General features: G+C 52.9%; 6 protein-coding genes across 6 annotated transcripts; 5 read left to right on the plus strand and 1 right to left on the minus strand.

The window, feature by feature from the left end:
* Positions 1-512: 512 nt before the first annotated feature.
* mdv1 (WD repeat-containing protein) lies at positions 513-3,608 on the minus strand. Its single transcript, XM_025575381.1, has 4 exons — positions 3,097-3,608; positions 2,426-3,026; positions 2,164-2,367; positions 513-2,112 (listed from the first exon to the last, which is right to left on the minus strand). Exons 1-4 carry the CDS (start codon positions 3,178-3,180, stop codon positions 971-973), a joined length of 2,031 nt encoding a protein of 676 aa, XP_025429778.1. The 5' UTR covers positions 3,181-3,608; the 3' UTR covers positions 513-970.
* A 224-nt stretch (positions 3,609-3,832) lies between these two features.
* On the plus strand, positions 3,833-5,180 carry BP01DRAFT_343993 (chorismate mutase ARO7). Its single transcript, XM_025573540.1, has 3 exons — positions 3,833-4,176; positions 4,321-4,972; positions 5,023-5,180. The coding sequence occupies exons 1-3, from the start codon at positions 4,106-4,108 to the stop codon at positions 5,098-5,100; spliced, it is 801 nt and encodes a 266-aa protein (XP_025429779.1). The 5' UTR covers positions 3,833-4,105; the 3' UTR covers positions 5,101-5,180.
* A 213-nt stretch (positions 5,181-5,393) lies between these two features.
* BP01DRAFT_424615 (WD40 repeat domain-containing protein) lies at positions 5,394-7,526 on the plus strand. Its single transcript, XM_025579712.1, has 3 exons — positions 5,394-5,683; positions 5,743-5,908; positions 6,012-7,526. The coding sequence occupies exons 1-3, from the start codon at positions 5,646-5,648 to the stop codon at positions 7,152-7,154; spliced, it is 1,347 nt and encodes a 448-aa protein (XP_025429780.1). The 5' UTR covers positions 5,394-5,645; the 3' UTR covers positions 7,155-7,526.
* A 231-nt stretch (positions 7,527-7,757) lies between these two features.
* On the plus strand, positions 7,758-9,656 carry BP01DRAFT_358229 (putative iron-regulated transporter). Its single transcript, XM_025575382.1, has 6 exons — positions 7,758-8,229; positions 8,285-8,448; positions 8,500-8,539; positions 8,586-8,743; positions 8,797-9,321; positions 9,371-9,656. Exons 1-6 carry the CDS (start codon positions 7,932-7,934, stop codon positions 9,647-9,649), a joined length of 1,464 nt encoding a protein of 487 aa, XP_025429781.1. The 5' UTR covers positions 7,758-7,931; the 3' UTR covers positions 9,650-9,656.
* Positions 9,657-9,927: 271 nt separating this feature from the next.
* BP01DRAFT_344003 (Zn(II)2Cys6 transcription factor) lies at positions 9,928-12,225 on the plus strand. Its single transcript, XM_025573541.1, has 2 exons — positions 9,928-10,838; positions 10,885-12,225. Exons 1-2 carry the CDS (start codon positions 9,948-9,950, stop codon positions 11,860-11,862), a joined length of 1,869 nt encoding a protein of 622 aa, XP_025429782.1. The 5' UTR covers positions 9,928-9,947; the 3' UTR covers positions 11,863-12,225.
* Positions 12,038-13,882, plus strand: BP01DRAFT_93168 (sugar porter family MFS transporter). Its single transcript, XM_025580242.1, has 3 exons — positions 12,038-12,077; positions 12,131-12,225; positions 12,280-13,882. The coding sequence occupies exons 1-3, from the start codon at positions 12,073-12,075 to the stop codon at positions 13,638-13,640; spliced, it is 1,461 nt and encodes a 486-aa protein (XP_025429783.1). The 5' UTR covers positions 12,038-12,072; the 3' UTR covers positions 13,641-13,882.
* The last annotated feature ends 1,214 nt before the right edge of the window (positions 13,883-15,096 follow it).

Genomic DNA, 15,096 nt, shown 5'->3' on the forward strand with positions numbered 1-15,096 from the left:
ATTAAAAGAGTCCTTTGTTACCCGGCATAGGAAGAATAGAACCGAGGTCAAATTTGACTCGCAATGCGACTCAAAGAAAATGATTATTAGGCTTGCTCTGAGAGCCTCAACCAGATCGTCCTCTCCTCATTCGATATGGAGGGCCAGGGTCGGCGGGGACAGCTGGACGCGCGCGCGGTCCACTGTTTAATGCCTGGTGCCGTGGATGTATACACAGATATATGCTTCAGTAATGTACAGAGAGAGTTGCGCCTATGAATGACGCGTCAAGCAAGTAGAGCTCTGCAAGAAAGATGCTGTTTAGGAAGAACAGGCATGAAGCATGCCGGAGCGAAGATGAGGAAGGGAACTGGTCCGAGTGGATTTGGCGGAGGAAGGTCGATTTTACAGATACCGAGACATTACACATTTGGCTGCCTAATCAGGACTGGTGGATACGAACGCCAGCCCGCTTCACAGTAAATAGCCGTACACAGAACGGACAAACATTACGAAGTACGGAGTACTTCAGCATGAATTGTAGAGAGGATCATAGATGTCTGGCATGCGTGAGGATGAGCTCATGGCGACAGTCCTTAGGCATTGAGCACTGAATCATTTGCTCCTGGTGGCTCTTTATGTTGTTTCATGTCGACCACGATCACCAATGGTGTTTTCAGCGTTCTTTATTTGCTTAGCTATTTTTATGCATGGCCTCTTAGAAGCATGTTTCAGCTTTGAACAAAGGGACAGGTTATTATCGAATGGTGGAGTAGCCACGAGAAGGGTACCTTGTATCAATAATAAACTAGTATACAATCGCGGCACCGGCCGTAAGGCGCCTTGTTTCCCTTTCTATGTTGGCCAAATGGAAAGATAATGTACAGTCGCTGAGGCGATCAAAGCAGTCGCAAAATACAGAGCCATCCAAATGCTAACATGTACGTGGCAGCGGGTTTTGCAAGTCATAGAAGCATGGTCATCTCAAATCTTAACAGGTCCAAGCAGCAACGACGCCGTCTTTGCGACCTTCAACAAGGAAGCCATCCTTGAGGCGCACCCGCTCGACTGTTGCAGGCGATGGGCCATTTTCATCAGCGCCGACTCCAGCGCCACAATCCCAGTGATGACCATCGGCCTTGTCATAGACCTTTACGACGTTCTCGCCTGCAGCCGCAACAATCCGCTTGGTGTCGAACATCATGCTGGTGATGGGCTTGTCGTATGCATAGGCATCATAGATCGATCCCATTCGGAGGTCCCATATCTGGTGGCGTTTAGCACTTGAGCAACAAAATTGAGGAGGAGAACAACACACCCTGATACTGCGGTCTTGACTTCCGGTGACCAGATGCACATCGTCGAATTGTAGGCAGGTAACAGGGCCAGTATGGCCCACCAGGCTACGATGAACCTGTCCGCTGCGCAAATCCCAGAGACGGACCATACCGTCTGCTGTGCCGCAGGCCAGGGCGGCGTCGAAGCACTGAACGGCCCCGACAAAATCCGCTGACGCGTCTGGCAGGCGTCCCGACGGGCGCCATTGCGAATCCCCGCCCAGCGACGACGCCTGCGCGGCCGCCCACAATACATCGAGCGTTTGAACACAGCGCCCCTTGACGAGATCCCACTGTCGCAGTGTCTTGTCAGCAGAGCCTGATATCAGGGTGTCACCCTTGAAATGAAGCGCGGTGATCTCATCAACGTGGGCATCTAGTGAATAAACATAGCAGTCCTCTAGCGTAGTAGAATGTGATGCTACCGAGGCGTCATCGGCTGGCACAGTCTCCTCATCTCTGTCATCGCGGCGGGTGATACGGTTGTCGCGAGTGGTCATTGTTCGGGCGCGACTTAGATCCCATAGCTTGACAGATGCATCCACTGAACCCGTGGCAACAATGTTATCCTCGATTTGGAGACAGCGGACGGAAGCATTATGACCTTCCAGGAAACCAACACAACGGCCAACATTGAGATCCCACACCCGCACCGTATCGTCCAGCGCGGCGCTGATCATAGTACCGAAAGGATAGTCGAAATCAATTGCTGTGACCATGTCAGAATGGGCCGCCATTTCTTTGATCTCGGACCCGGGACTAAAGTGTTCATGCAGAATAGGCATCGAGCGTTTCCCTGGTTTGTCAGTCATGTTTCTCTTGATGTGTCGCGAACAGCTGCGCTTACTTATGGACCTTTGCTTGACACTCTTCGGGGAAGGAATCTTTTGGTAAATGGACTCCGACATGAAGGATGCATCCATTGAAGGATCCTCCGAGACGGTTGAGTCGTCGTTTGCTTCTGATGACTTCGGGGTTGTTGGGGCCTGAGCCTGCGCGTGTGCCGCTTCCTCTTCTTCGATGTCTTCTAGTTTGTTATCAACCTCCGTCACTGGATTTTGGTTAGCCACCAATTACGTTTGCATCAAATGACCATGTTCGAGACTCACATTCATGCTCCAATTCGGCTTCTTCCATCTCTAGATGGGCTAAACGATCTAAGACAATTTTGCGCATATTGTGCAAGTTCGCAATCTTGTTGTCTATTTCATGTATCTCCGAGCTGCACATGTTCTTGCGAACACCCATGAGGTCCATCCTACGACTGAGTAGATCCCGTTCCTTTCTCAAATCCGCGGGCGCAGAAGGCAGGGCGGCGTGTGCCTCCCCATCTTTCAATAACTTCTTGCTCTTGGATGAGCGCCGGCGATGAGCCTTTCTATATTCAATGTCATCCTGAGAGGCTTGAAATCCTTGGAAGAGCGAATAGGAACTGCTGTCTTCAGGGATGTTCATGAGAAGGTCATCGGGAAGGGAGGAGATCGCTCGCGATTGAATCTCGGAGGTAGACAATTTCGAGCGGACCAGATCGGTTGGAGTGGTTTGGGTTAAGGAGAAAACATTGCGCTGCGCGGCAGGCCGTCGCAGCTCGCGCTGAATGTCGACCATAGCGTTGTGGTAGTGGCCGCCGTTGGAAGACTCGGAAGTAGGTCCCATCAAATGCCCAGCAGTCGATGTAACTTTCCGCCCAAAAGCCTCAAGGTGACGAGTCTGCGTCGCAGAGAGTGTGCCATGTCAGTAGTGACCTTTGTTGGCACCATTAAAGTCAAGGGAACACTACCGTTATGCCGGTACCTAAAAGACCATCCTGCTCGACAATATCTGATAGACCGGAAGGCGACTCATCACGGCGGTGCCTGTCCATGACAGCAACACCGACCAGGAGGGTGACGTTTAGTATGAGGCTATCAAGCCCATACAAGGGTTGAGGTTTCGGAGGGTATGAGGGTGGCTGATGAAGAGGGTGCGGTCGTCGGTCGGGCAGTTGGTCGGAACTTCTTCAAGCCTTGAGAAATGGGGAAGAAGTTCTGGATGGACGGAGTGGCACGCGATGAATTACGGCGTTTCGGGTGGTATTTTACTGGAGAGAGCTGGAGCTCGGTCTCCACCCACGAGAGATGGAAGGGAACGGTGGCTGTGCGGAATAGAATGAGGAGGGTTGGCAATAGAGGCAAAAATGAATTGATATGGTGTAGAATAAAACTGGACGGAGAAACTCTTTCTTCTTATCTCCAAGTTGAAGAGTCTCCTGCCATCATCATCATAGCCTTTCTCCTCACGTTGGCAAGACAGGGATTGGATCCTTGAAGGAAAGAGGACATGACGGCATCACCAGCCACAAACCTGTGACTACTACCATAAATTACCCACCGCCCGGTAGTACCCCCATAACTGTAATTATACCGTATAGATGTATAACATCCGATCTATGACTGGCACAAGTCAGACTAATACCAGGTAGTCATCATCAGGACGCCTACAGAAGATTATAAGTCGGTGACGAGTATTCAATTGGATCTCGAGATCTCAGCCTGCTGTCTGGCATCGAACTTATATCAACTGCCTCGCCGTCGGTTTCCGAACCACAAGTTGCTTCAAATTCGAGTCAGATCCGTGGAGATCGGCAAAACGCAAAACTAGTGCTGTAGGATTCTGTAACCTGCGCAGCAACTTAAAGCCGATATCGTTCCCAAGGAACATTGAAACCTCTAGCCGATCCTCTGCTAACAATAGTGAGCTTTTGAATACTTTCCTCCGCATACTGCGTAGACACATATCTTTGCGACATCATGGATACAGCCATCGATCTTTCCGACGCCTCCAAGGCGTTGGACCTTGCCAACATCCGCTTCCAGCTCATGTGAGTCGCCGATCAGTCGGGAATTATTTTGCTCCTCCGTCCGTCGCTTTCCAATATCCCTGCTGCAACCCTCCACCATCACCTACGTACCTTTTCTTCATGTGGCCGGCCTCACAAATGACACCACTAATATTCCTTGTATAGCCGACTTGAAGATACTATCACTTTTCACCTGATTGAACGGGTTCAATTCCCCCTCAACAAGCCCGTCTATACACCCGGCGGTGTATCGATCCCCGGCACTGATGTCAGCCTCCTGGACTACCTGCTTCGCGAGCAGGAACGCATCCAATCGCGTGTCCGCCGCTACCAATCGCCCGATGAATACCCTTTCTTCCCGGATGCCCTAGAAGAACCTATCCTGGCACCTCTCGAATACCCCAAGATCTTACATGACAATGACGTGAACGTCAACAACATCATCAAGCAGCGCTATATCGAGAACATTCTTCCGGCTGTTTGCGCACAGTTCGGCCGTGAGGACCGTGGCGAGACTCAGGAGAACTACGGCTCCTCCGCTACTTGCGACGTCAGCTGCCTACAGGCTTTGTCGCGTCGCATCCATTTCGGCAAGTTTGTCGCCGAGTCCAAGTTCCAGAAAGAACCCGAGCGCTTCGTCAAGATGATCAAGGCGAACGACCGTGTGGGGATTGATGCTGCTATCACAGATGCGAAGGTCGAGCAGAAGGTTCTCGAGCGTCTGGCATTGAAGGCAAAGACATATGGTACCGATCCCGCTTTCTCTACAGAGAGCGGACCCAAGATCAATGTTGAGGCGGTAGTCGCAATGTATAAAGTGAGGGTGCTTCCTTTCATGACCTGAGAAAATCACTAACTATCTGCTAGGAATATGTCATCCCCCTCACCAAGGTCGTCGAGGTTGATTACTTGATGCAGCGCTTGAAGGGCACACAATGGGAGTGAAAAGGAACGAGTGAGATTTCGTTCCATATCTGTGATTAGATTTTCCTAGACCCTATGATACCATGAAAAAAGTTGCCAGGAATAGGCCGAAGTCCGTACCATGTCTCCGTAGAAGAGATCAGCCCAAAGTGGCTGTTGTGCAGCACATCTCATTGACCTGACTCAGCAGCACGGTACCCCGCCTTGGGGCCTAATGGGACTCTCATTGGATTTCTGGCTTCACCGCCTACTCTAGATCGAAACACGTGCCCACAGGTCCCGCGGCCCCTGGGCGCTGCACGCGCGAAATCAACTGTATACAAAGCGAACTGGAATTCATGATTGCCATTCACTCAATTTTGCGTTTGACCACCCGAACCTTCAAGTTCCTGCCTCCCTGAATCTTTGCCGCGCTTCGGAATTTTCCCTTTCCCAATTCCCTGCGAAGCCGTAGTGACTGCCACAACAACACCGTCCCGATTGCTCGTCTGTGTGACGAAGTGCGTCGCCCTCTGGCGGCCGCAACCCGAAATCGCTTCTAACCACCAAGTTTCATACCTGTCGTCATGAGTCAAACGTTGACAACAAGACAAGCAGAGGAGCTGTAAGCTTCTCTGCGAACTCCAATTTGAGTTGTTTGCTGATTCACTGATACAAGGCTAGGCACAAGTCCCTAATAGCTTATCTATCTTCCATAAACGCTGCCCGAAGCGTTGCGACCATACGCGAAGAGCTACCGATCGGGGACGGCTTCGACGACACTGCATGCAAAAAATATGAGGGGCTGCTGGAGAAGAAGTGGACGAGCGTGGCTCGGCTACAGAGGAAGGTCAGAGGCCCTTTTTTTTTGTATCCCGCTCGAAATTGTATACCGTTTGAGTCGGGCGCTTGGTTAGCAGCAGAAAGTTTCGCATGCGCTAACGGACCTTCAGATCATGGACTTAGAGTCGAAGGTGTCAACCTTGCAGAACGAACTGGATTCTATGGCCCTGACGTCCCGATCCCGATCCAATCAAGACCCCACGAGCTGGCTCCCCTCATCACCGGCGCGGCACAAATTTCAGTCGCACCGCGATGCAGTGACTTGCGTTGCCTTCCACCCTGTCTACACCTCATTAGCGTCCGGCTCCGAAGACTGCACTATCAAGATCTGGGACTGGGAACTGGGGGAACTGGAGAGGACACTCAAAGGCCACATGCGGGCGGTTTCGGGGCTGGATTATGGCGGGCAAAAAGGACATACGCTACTGGCGTCCTGCTCAAGTGACCTAACGGTCAAACTCTGGGATCCCAGCAATGACTATGCCAATATCCGAACGCTTTCCGGGCATGACCATTCAGTCTCAGCGGTCAGCTTCCTGCCCAATAACGGAAATCTGCTCGTGTCGGCCAGTCGCGATGCTTCGATCCGTATATGGGACGCATCCACCGGTTACTGCGTCAAGACAATCCGTTCGAACGATAATTGGATTCGGGACGTCTCTCCTTCCTTCGATGGAAAATGGCTGGTCTCGGGAGGTCGAGATCAAGCCGCCACCGTGTGGGAGGTTTCTACCGCGGAGGCGAAAGCTACCCTATTGGGCCATGAGAACTATCTCGAATGCTGTGTCTTTGCGCCACCAGCCAGTTACAAATACCTAGCGACCCTGGCTGGGTTCAAGAAGCCTCCCCCCGCGACCAGCTCTGCCGAATTTGTTGCGACCGGCGCTCGCGACAAGACGATCAGGCTCTGGGACTCACGGGGACGGCTGATTAAGACCCTGGTAGGCCATGATAACTGGGTCCGAGGCCTAGTGTTTCATCCGGGCGGCAAGTATCTGGTCAGTGTGGGAGACGACAAGACAATCCGGTGCTGGGACCTCTCCCAGGAAGCCAAACTTGTCAAGACCATTAGCGATGCACATGGACACTTTGTCAGCTGCATAAAATGGGCGCCCGACGTGGTGACGGATGATGCTACGACAGAAGAGACCACTGAGGCTGGTCCCGGGGCTCCACGACAAGAGGTGAACAAGAAGATTCGGTGCATCCTGGCCACGGGAAGTGCGGATTCAAGTGTGAGGGTATTTTCATAGTCCGTGTGACACAAGAAAGCTTCAAATCCTATTTTCCAGCGCCCTAATGTCTCTCCACTGTTTCATCTCACTCGTGACAGGAATCGCGATGCATCTCTCCTTCTCATCCGTCCTTCTTTTCCCCCTTGCCTGCTGCCTATCTGGATATGAAACTTTTACCGAGTCTGCTGTACATTTTTGAAGATCATACCTTAGCAATGCATGTGAGGGAGCGGGATCAAGTCTACATCGCCTTTTTGCTTTGAGGATATTGCAGCGAAACCGTTCTTCTGCCCAAAATTGTGTTGAACAGTATAAGGATCTCATGGAAAGCAATTCGTCAACGTTGCTGGTCTCGTTGCGGGCACTTCCATAGATAGCTGAATGAATGACATATGATGGGATTTATTGACAGAACTCTTTTTGCATGTATTGCATTTAATGTAGTACGTGTTCAGTACAGTACTCCTCACTTGGGTTGGTGCACAGTGCGGGCTGCCAGTGTCCTGCACGGTGGGCATTGTACAGGCTGTAAGTGATTCTCCCGAGGTCATCCCCGGGCGAATCACGGCTACTTTCACCTTGAATTCTCTTTCCTCAGCCCACTCGGAACTCTGCCTCCGCTCCACCTCTTATTTCAAAGGGAGTACTAGTATGGCATTTGGCTCAGCTTCAATTGCACCTCTACATAACCGACAAAGGGTGCTGGAATCTTGCAATGCGTTGATCTTTCAGACCTGTAACTACTCGAAGTGATCTGTGCGACGTGCCGCCTACCCTACACCTGACGTCCACGCCATGGTGCCGTCCATCTCCGAACCACATTTCCATAGACTGGAGAGGCTAGAAACTCCATCTGCCAAACCTTCATCACGAGTTCTGATTAGACTTTATGTCTCTCATTTCCTTTCAACATGGAACTCTCGTATGTTTGAGTTTGGGGCTGTTTTATTCCTGGCCTCTATCTTCCCCGGAACCTTGCTTTACGCCTCAATCTACGCGCTCGTGCGGTCCCTATCGGCCGTTATCTTGTCCTCATGGCTGGGGACTGTTGTGGATCAATCCAACCGGTTGACTGCACTTCAACAATCAATCGGTACGCCAGAGAATAGTGGCCTTCCAGGGTAACTAGTCCGCTAATAGCGTCCTAGTCTGGCAGAGACTACCCGTAGCGGGCTCCTGTGTTTGCTTCGTGACTTTACTTGTTTCACCAAGCTCGATACTGAAGATATTGCTCTTCCTGACGACGGTGGTGCTAGCCTGTGCTGAAAAGCTAGCCGCTACGGTTAATACAGTAGCCGTGGAGCGAGACTGGGTGAGTTTATATCCTACAATGCTCAAGAGAATACTCTGACGTGCTGGACAGGCGATCGTTGTGGCAGATGCATTGGAGATTCCCCGTCAAGGTAGGCTCTCGGACATGATCTGACCAGGCGTTTGCTAATCGAATAGACCTCAACGCGTCGATGAGAAGGATAGACCTCTTTTGCAAGCTCGTAGCTCCCTTGTTTATCTCCCTGATTGACGGGTTCTCCACCATGGCTGCAATCTGGACGACCTTGGGCATCAATATGTCATGTGTTGCTGTTGAATACGTTGCAATCGCACAGGTATTACACTGAACCAACCTCCTCGTGGTCGCTTCGTCGCTCATCATTCTCAGGTCTACGCTTCAGTTCCTCACTTGGTGCGTCGAGAGCCAGCTACTGAAACCATAGGCTTCCAGCGCGATGAGAATGACTTTCGGAGCGTGGCTCAGCGATTCGTGCAGCGCATCAAAAACGCGGCGCTTCCTTGGAGAGAATATATCCAGAATCGTCTCTTTCTAGCCAGCCTCGCCTTGAGCCTTCTCTATCTGACGGTCTTGTCCTTTGGAGCAACGATGGTCACCTACCTGCTGCATACTGGCTTCACCCCCCTTCAGGTCAGCGCCATGAGAATCGGTGCTGTTGCGGCAGAGCTATCTGGGACTTGGGCAGCTCCGTTCATAATGAATAGGGTCGGTGCCATCCGAGCTGGACTGTGGTTCTTGAATTGGCAATTCAGCTGTCTAGTGACAGCAGTAGCGGCGTTTGCCTTCCTTGACAATGCCTCTCAGGTGGTCGCTGTCAGTTTGATTGTGGGAGTAGCCTTGAGTCGAATCGGGCTCTGGGGATTCGATCTGTCCGTGCAGTTTCTGGTGCAAGAGGTAAGGAGTGGCTATTGCTAGCAAGATGAACCATGCTGACCGAAAGCAGGGAGTCAACGAAGAATCCCGGGCTCGGTTCTCCGCGACTGAGATGGCTTTGCAGAATATCTTCGAGCTTTTGTCTTTTGCGACAACCATTGCTTTCCCTCGACCGGAACAATTCAAATACCCGGTGTATATCAGCTACGGTGCTATCACGATGGCTGCCGCTTGCTTTGCGGCGTATGTGCGCAAGGAGCGGGGACATTTGCTCCATACGTCGAAATGCCTGGGCGGAGATAAGAAGCGACTCTCACCCGGAGATGTGCTTTACCACAGAGTACCCTGAATAATAGCTCTTTCAATGATGTAGCAATGACAATCCTACCGACTCGATTCCTGTCTCTTTCTTTCGTTTGTAGACGCAGCGCGGCCCGTTACGGGTGTTGCCGGCGACGGTTCCTGAACCAACGCCGGGGGGATCGTCGCTCCCACTTCACCTCCGAGCCTTCGAGACCAACACCCCGCCACCATGCATGCATCATTGCAGATTCGGAAGTCATGGAGGTAGAATCTCTTTTCTTGTCCTACCAGCTCTAGACAGACAACATACTGACTAACTATGCCAGGCTCCTCGAGCACGGGGCATGGGACGGTCAGGACCCCGCCGACGCACCGGGTGTCTGACGTGCCGGTCGCGCAAAGTACGGTGCGATGAGATCAAGCCGACCTGTGCGAACTGCAGTCGTCTGCGCTTGCAATGCGCCTACAAGACGATTGTACCAGGCCATATCGCCCGGGTTAACAGACAGGCTCGTCCTGTAGCTTCCGCGACCGTGGACGCGACCTCGTCTGACCGTTCCGATTTGAACTTCTTCCATACCGTTCTCTGTGACGGCCAACTTGCAGCGTCAACACCACAGCAGCAGCAACAGCAGCCTACTCCTGCGCGTCCGCTTCCTGAAACAGCTGTCGATTATTCTTCATTGGATATTCTGAGCTTCATAGGCGAAATTACCTCGGATTTCCATCAGAAGCATCTTGACTTAACTGCTCATGGACTCACCGGCCTGTCGGCGGGGCCAGAATATGTCAGTGCTGTGACACAGAGCGTCAGGCAAAACGGGCAAACGATGGGCTGGGCTACCAATGCTGACATCAGCTCTGCTCCTGGTGATTCGGCCAAACCAGCAGAAATAGAAGCTTTGGATGACAAGCAGACGTCGTATGAGGCTCGTCTGTTCACCCATTTCGTGACGAGCGACCCGCCTCCTGCAATCTTTGGTTCAATCGGCCTGGACTGGAAGTATGTGCAGGCGCACATCGTACGCCAGTCTCGATCCTGTCGAGCTGTCTTGCTTGGCATCTACTGCTACTCGGAGGTGCATCAGACGCGAGTTGAGGGAAAGACGTCGAAACGCAAGTCCAAGTACCATCGGCTAGCGTGCTCTCAAATGCAGTCATGTCTAGTCGGGGTGGTGGACCAACCGGTGTTGAAGCAGGTGTTTACGACGGTGCTGCTGTTGATGTTTGCCGAGGTAGGTGATTCCCATGCGGTTTGTGAATCATGGGCTCACAAAACAGCTTCTATCGACTCCGGCCCTCGGAGACGCTGGCACGTCCTTTCTCCACTCGGCATACTCACTACTGCAACGCTTTCACAACCGAACCAAGGCTTGGACCGGTCTAAGCCGCATAATCGTTGCTTGGGTCTCACTGTTGGACATCAAGGCATTGATAGCTGGGCGCGAGGGTGATCCGCTCATTGACTACGGAGGTCTCATGTCGACAGACAAATCCTCGGAAAGCGCTACTTCCGAGCAATGCAGTACCATAGCAGACGATGAGGAAAGCCCCGAGCCCGCGTTCCTCATCCGCGAAGCCGTCACCGGTCCGGCATTTCAGTTTCACGTGCAGACGCAGCAAATTCTCCGGCGGATCGTCTCCATTGATCTGCACCACCGTAACCGCGGCACCGTCAGTGATGAGTTCGAGGTGCTTCAGCTTGCTCATCAGATAAGCGCAGACCTGGAAACGCTGTGGAACCAACGCCCACGCGTACTCGACATCTACAGCAGCCCCGAGGAGCTATATGACACTTTACAGCCTGCTGTTGCGCGAGAAACATGTCAAATTTTCAGGCAGTATGTTGCCAACTTCTTGGCGATCTTCATCTACTTGCACCGGGTCGCATTCGCCATCTATCCGCGAACTGATCGGGTGCATCGGGCCGTAGAGGGCATTATACATCTAGCGACCGTCGAAAGCCAGTCGACTGAGGGACAGCAGCGACATTTGCCTGCGGGCTTTGTGTGGCCTTTATTTGTGGCTGGCTTGGAGTCATCTCTTGAGCAGCGGCGATGGATTCTGTCGCAGGTCCAGAAGATGAGCCAGTGCGGCGATGACAGCCGAGGCGAGAATCAGCACACGCGACATCCGCACGCTGAAAATGTTCATCTCCTCCTGAAGGAGATGGCTAGACGGCAGGACGCAACACGAACATGGGCGGACTCGCGATGTGTGCGACGGGAATTATTTACTGATTCTTTCGTGATGATCTGATAATAAGCCGATCGTGATCGGCGCACTGACCGCTAATTACATGCAACACGTAAGCGCGGTACGTACGTCATCTGACTCGCAGTCCTTTAAGTTAGTGGTTGACCTCCTTATTGTCTGGGTCGTTTTTGGGTATATAATTCTTCGGTTGCGTCCGTCTCTGGTCTGCAGGGTACGATCCAAAGATGCGATCCTCTGTTGTAGCGACCGAGGATGAGGTCCGTCCGGAGGATCCCCTCATTCAGCATGAAGAGGAATTGAGTGTTGTTAGGCCGCCATCCAGCCATGCACTATTCCGTCTCTATTGGCTGACGGCCATTGTCTGCTGCGGCGGCCTGCTTTTCGGCTACGATTCCGGCGTGATTGGTATTTTGATCTCCGACCCGGTGGCAAGGCCATATGAATGACACATACACACAGGAGGGGTCTTGACATTCGACTCTTTCCACCGGTCTTTCCGCTATACCTCGAAGAATGAGACTCGCGTGAGTGCCATTGCCGTGGGGGTCCAGCAGGCTGGAGCCCTGGTCGGTAGCTTGCTTATCTGGCCCTTGACCAACCGGCTCGGCCGTCGCCCTGCGATGGCCATTTGCTCGTTTATTTTTTGTATCGGGGTGATTTTCGAGGTCCTTGACAGCCATGCTCGGTCTGTCTTCTACATCGGCCGTGTCATCTGCGGGCTGGGTATTGGTGGTTCTGCTACTGTCATCCCGATCTATCTGACGGAGATGAGTCCGACGTCGATGCGTGCCCGCCTGGGCAGCTGCTACCAGTTCAGTTTCACCATCGGGATCCTGATCTCGTACTGGATCGACTACGGGATGCAGTACGCGACGCCGACTGCAGCGCAATGGCAAATACCACTAGCATTGCAGTTGATTCCCGGCGCGCTGATGGGTGCGGGCATGCTCACTCTGCATGAAAGCGTGCGCTGGCTGCTCTCGCACGATCGCACGTCGGCGGCCTGGGACAGCCTGGCATGGATCCGCGCTTCGCGAGGAGCAGAGGTCAAGGCGGAGTTCCGGGCGATGCAGTCCGCTATTGAGCGCGACGCCCACGCTACGACGAACTTCTCTCCGCGCGAACTACTACAGCGGTCCAACGCCCATCGGCTGGGTCTGGGAGTTTCGTTGTTTGTCTGTCAGCAGTCCACCGGGGCCACGGCCATGGCGTACTTCGGGCCGCAGTTCTTCTCGCTGCTGGTCGGGGGCAGCAGTGACGCGTCCACGACCTCCGAGTCCACCGCGCGGCTCACGCTGCTGCTAACGGGCATCTTCGGCTTCCTGAAAGTGGTGAGTTGCTTGGTGTTTGTGATTTTCGTGGCCGACCGCTTCGGCCGCCGACCATTGCTTGTGGCTGGTGCGCTGGCCATGTCGGTGTGCATGCTGGCCACGGCGGCTGTTCTGCGGGGCACTGCTTCGCCGGATGCGGAGGCTGGCTCGCTCTCACCCGCTGCTGTTTTCACGGTTGCGCTCATCTACCTCAGCATCGTGGCGTACAATCTCTCATGGGGCCCGTTGCCGTGGCCGTGCAGCGCGGAGCTCTTCTCGTCGGCGCGCATCCGCGAGCCCGGGGTGGCGATGGGGGTGGCGGCGCAGTGGTTGTCGAACTTTGGGTGGTCGTTTGCGACGCCGTATCTGCTGCAGGGACTGGGGTGGGGGACGTTCGCGTTGTTCGGGGTGCTGGATGCGGGGTTCGCGGGGTTCGTGTATGGGGTTTTGCCCGAGACGAGGGGGATGCGGTTGGAGGAGATTGATTCTTTGTTCGACGGTGGCCGGTAGATTGGTAGACCGGTAGACCCGGGGGTTGACCGGGGCAGGAGGGTGAACCCTATAGGGCTGGAGGGGGGCAGCTGAGAGGTGTTGGTTACATAAGGTACGGTAGTTTAGCTGCGATCCCCATTCTCTGTACAAGCACACTAGTAGATCATATTCCGAAACCCATGGATACATGCGAGAGGCAGTAGGGTAACATCGTTCTAGCTGAGATTTCTCTGCTCACTACAGCACACAGTGCTCTCATGACCTTTTCCACCTTCGACCTTTCCGGACCACCACTTTCATTCCTAACATCGTAGATCCCTCCTCCAAAATCGCTACTAGTAAATACTATACTCTCACTAGGTAGTTATAACCCTACCGACGAGTCCAGACCCAGACCTAAACACCACGCACGCAAATCGATCATGTCGTCAGCAACAGCAAACCTACATCGCCTCTGCTAAGAACATCCGCGATTTGGACCCGGATCACTTTACCTGAACCTTACGGACTGTGGTCATTGGAAAGTTCCTTTAAAGTGGGAAATGAGATTGAGGCCCAGGCCCGGGCCCGGGGGAAGGGGGGAAGTGGGAAGTGGGAAGTGGGAAATGGCGGCCGCCGGGGGATGAATTCGTGAAGGTTCCGGGAGTCTCGGCAGCTTTTGGCAGCTTCCACCCAGCTAAGTGCCTTTGCTGCAGTACCTCAAGAAAAGAATGTACGCCACTGTAAGATGTTGATTGAGTAAAAACATACGATCCCATCAAGCCATGCGATCTGTAGACAAAGATTATCCCCTTTTTTCTACAAAGAGACAGTAGAGACGGGGTCAACAAACAGCCCAACTTGCAACTACCAGGTACTCGCGAGTAACTCGGCCTCCTTCCAGCCCAGCCCAGCCCCAGCGCATCTACTGTACCGCTGTCTGGAGGACCCCAGTTAGCCAGCAGCCAACCGGAGACCACAACCACCACCTGATCCAGTTCCATCCGAAGCTTTCTCCTACCTACCTACCTACCTACCTATTAGTAACTCGGAGACTCTTTGTGGTTAATGGCAAGGCGGATGGATTCCCTGGCGACGCAACCAAGGAACGAAGGGAAGGGTCAGTCGGCCGGAAGGTGAACAGAACTCTCATTCAGATTGTCCTAGCTGTGTACTCGACTGTACCGTACTGTGGGCTGTAGACTGGAATCTGCAAACTCTGTGTACTGCACAATCCGAGTTTCCTACTAACTACAGCATAATACAGGAGTCCAAAGCTGTCTGATATCTTGGTACGGTGATGTTGTCACTGGGCTCAGTATACTAGTTATACTAACATACAATTGTGGCAGGGACAGCCGGAGTACGTGCTTCAAATATTACAGTAGGTTGGAAGGGTTCACTGCATCCAAGACAAGAATCCCAGTGATATTGGACTGTAAACGGAACTACATGGTAGACATGGTAGAACAGTGGTAAGCTAATCAATTAACCA

Source organism: Aspergillus saccharolyticus, assembly GCF_003184585.1.
Source record: "Aspergillus saccharolyticus JOP 1030-1 unplaced genomic scaffold BP01scaffold_24, whole genome shotgun sequence".
In the NCBI taxonomy this organism is placed as follows: domain Eukaryota; kingdom Fungi; phylum Ascomycota; class Eurotiomycetes; order Eurotiales; family Aspergillaceae; genus Aspergillus; species Aspergillus saccharolyticus.

Coding starts and splice junctions, on each gene's coding strand:
- mdv1 (XM_025575381.1), bottom strand. CDS start 3,180: ATGGACAGGCACCGCCGTGATGAGTCGCCTTCCGGTCTATCAGATATT. Junction 3,027..3,096: donor TTTTAGGTACCGGCATAACG/GTAGTGTTCCCT, acceptor TCTGCGACGCAG/ACTCGTCACCTTGAGGCTTT. Junction 2,368..2,425: donor AGCCGAATTGGAGCATGAAT/GTGAGTCTCGAA, acceptor ACCAAAATCCAG/TGACGGAGGTTGATAACAAA.
- BP01DRAFT_343993 (XM_025573540.1), top strand. CDS start 4,106: ATGGATACAGCCATCGATCTTTCCGACGCCTCCAAGGCGTTGGACCTT. Junction 4,177..4,320: donor AACATCCGCTTCCAGCTCAT/GTGAGTCGCCGA, acceptor TTCCTTGTATAG/CCGACTTGAAGATACTATCA. Junction 4,973..5,022: donor CGGTAGTCGCAATGTATAAA/GTGAGGGTGCTT, acceptor ACTATCTGCTAG/GAATATGTCATCCCCCTCAC.
- BP01DRAFT_424615 (XM_025579712.1), top strand. CDS start 5,646: ATGAGTCAAACGTTGACAACAAGACAAGCAGAGGAGCT. Junction 5,684..5,742: donor ACAAGACAAGCAGAGGAGCT/GTAAGCTTCTCT, acceptor ATACAAGGCTAG/GCACAAGTCCCTAATAGCTT. Junction 5,909..6,011: donor TGGCTCGGCTACAGAGGAAG/GTCAGAGGCCCT, acceptor ACGGACCTTCAG/ATCATGGACTTAGAGTCGAA.
- BP01DRAFT_358229 (XM_025575382.1), top strand. CDS start 7,932: ATGGTGCCGTCCATCTCCGAACCACATTTCCATAGACTGGAGAGGCTA. Junction 8,230..8,284: donor TGCACTTCAACAATCAATCG/GTACGCCAGAGA, acceptor ATAGCGTCCTAG/TCTGGCAGAGACTACCCGTA. Junction 8,744..8,796: donor AATACGTTGCAATCGCACAG/GTATTACACTGA, acceptor CATCATTCTCAG/GTCTACGCTTCAGTTCCTCA.
- BP01DRAFT_344003 (XM_025573541.1), top strand. CDS start 9,948: ATGGGACGGTCAGGACCCCGCCGACGCACCGGGTGTCTGACGTGCCGG. Junction 10,839..10,884: donor TGCTGTTGATGTTTGCCGAG/GTAGGTGATTCC, acceptor CTCACAAAACAG/CTTCTATCGACTCCGGCCCT.
- BP01DRAFT_93168 (XM_025580242.1), top strand. Junction 12,226..12,279: donor CTACGATTCCGGCGTGATTG/GTATTTTGATCT, acceptor ACATACACACAG/GAGGGGTCTTGACATTCGAC.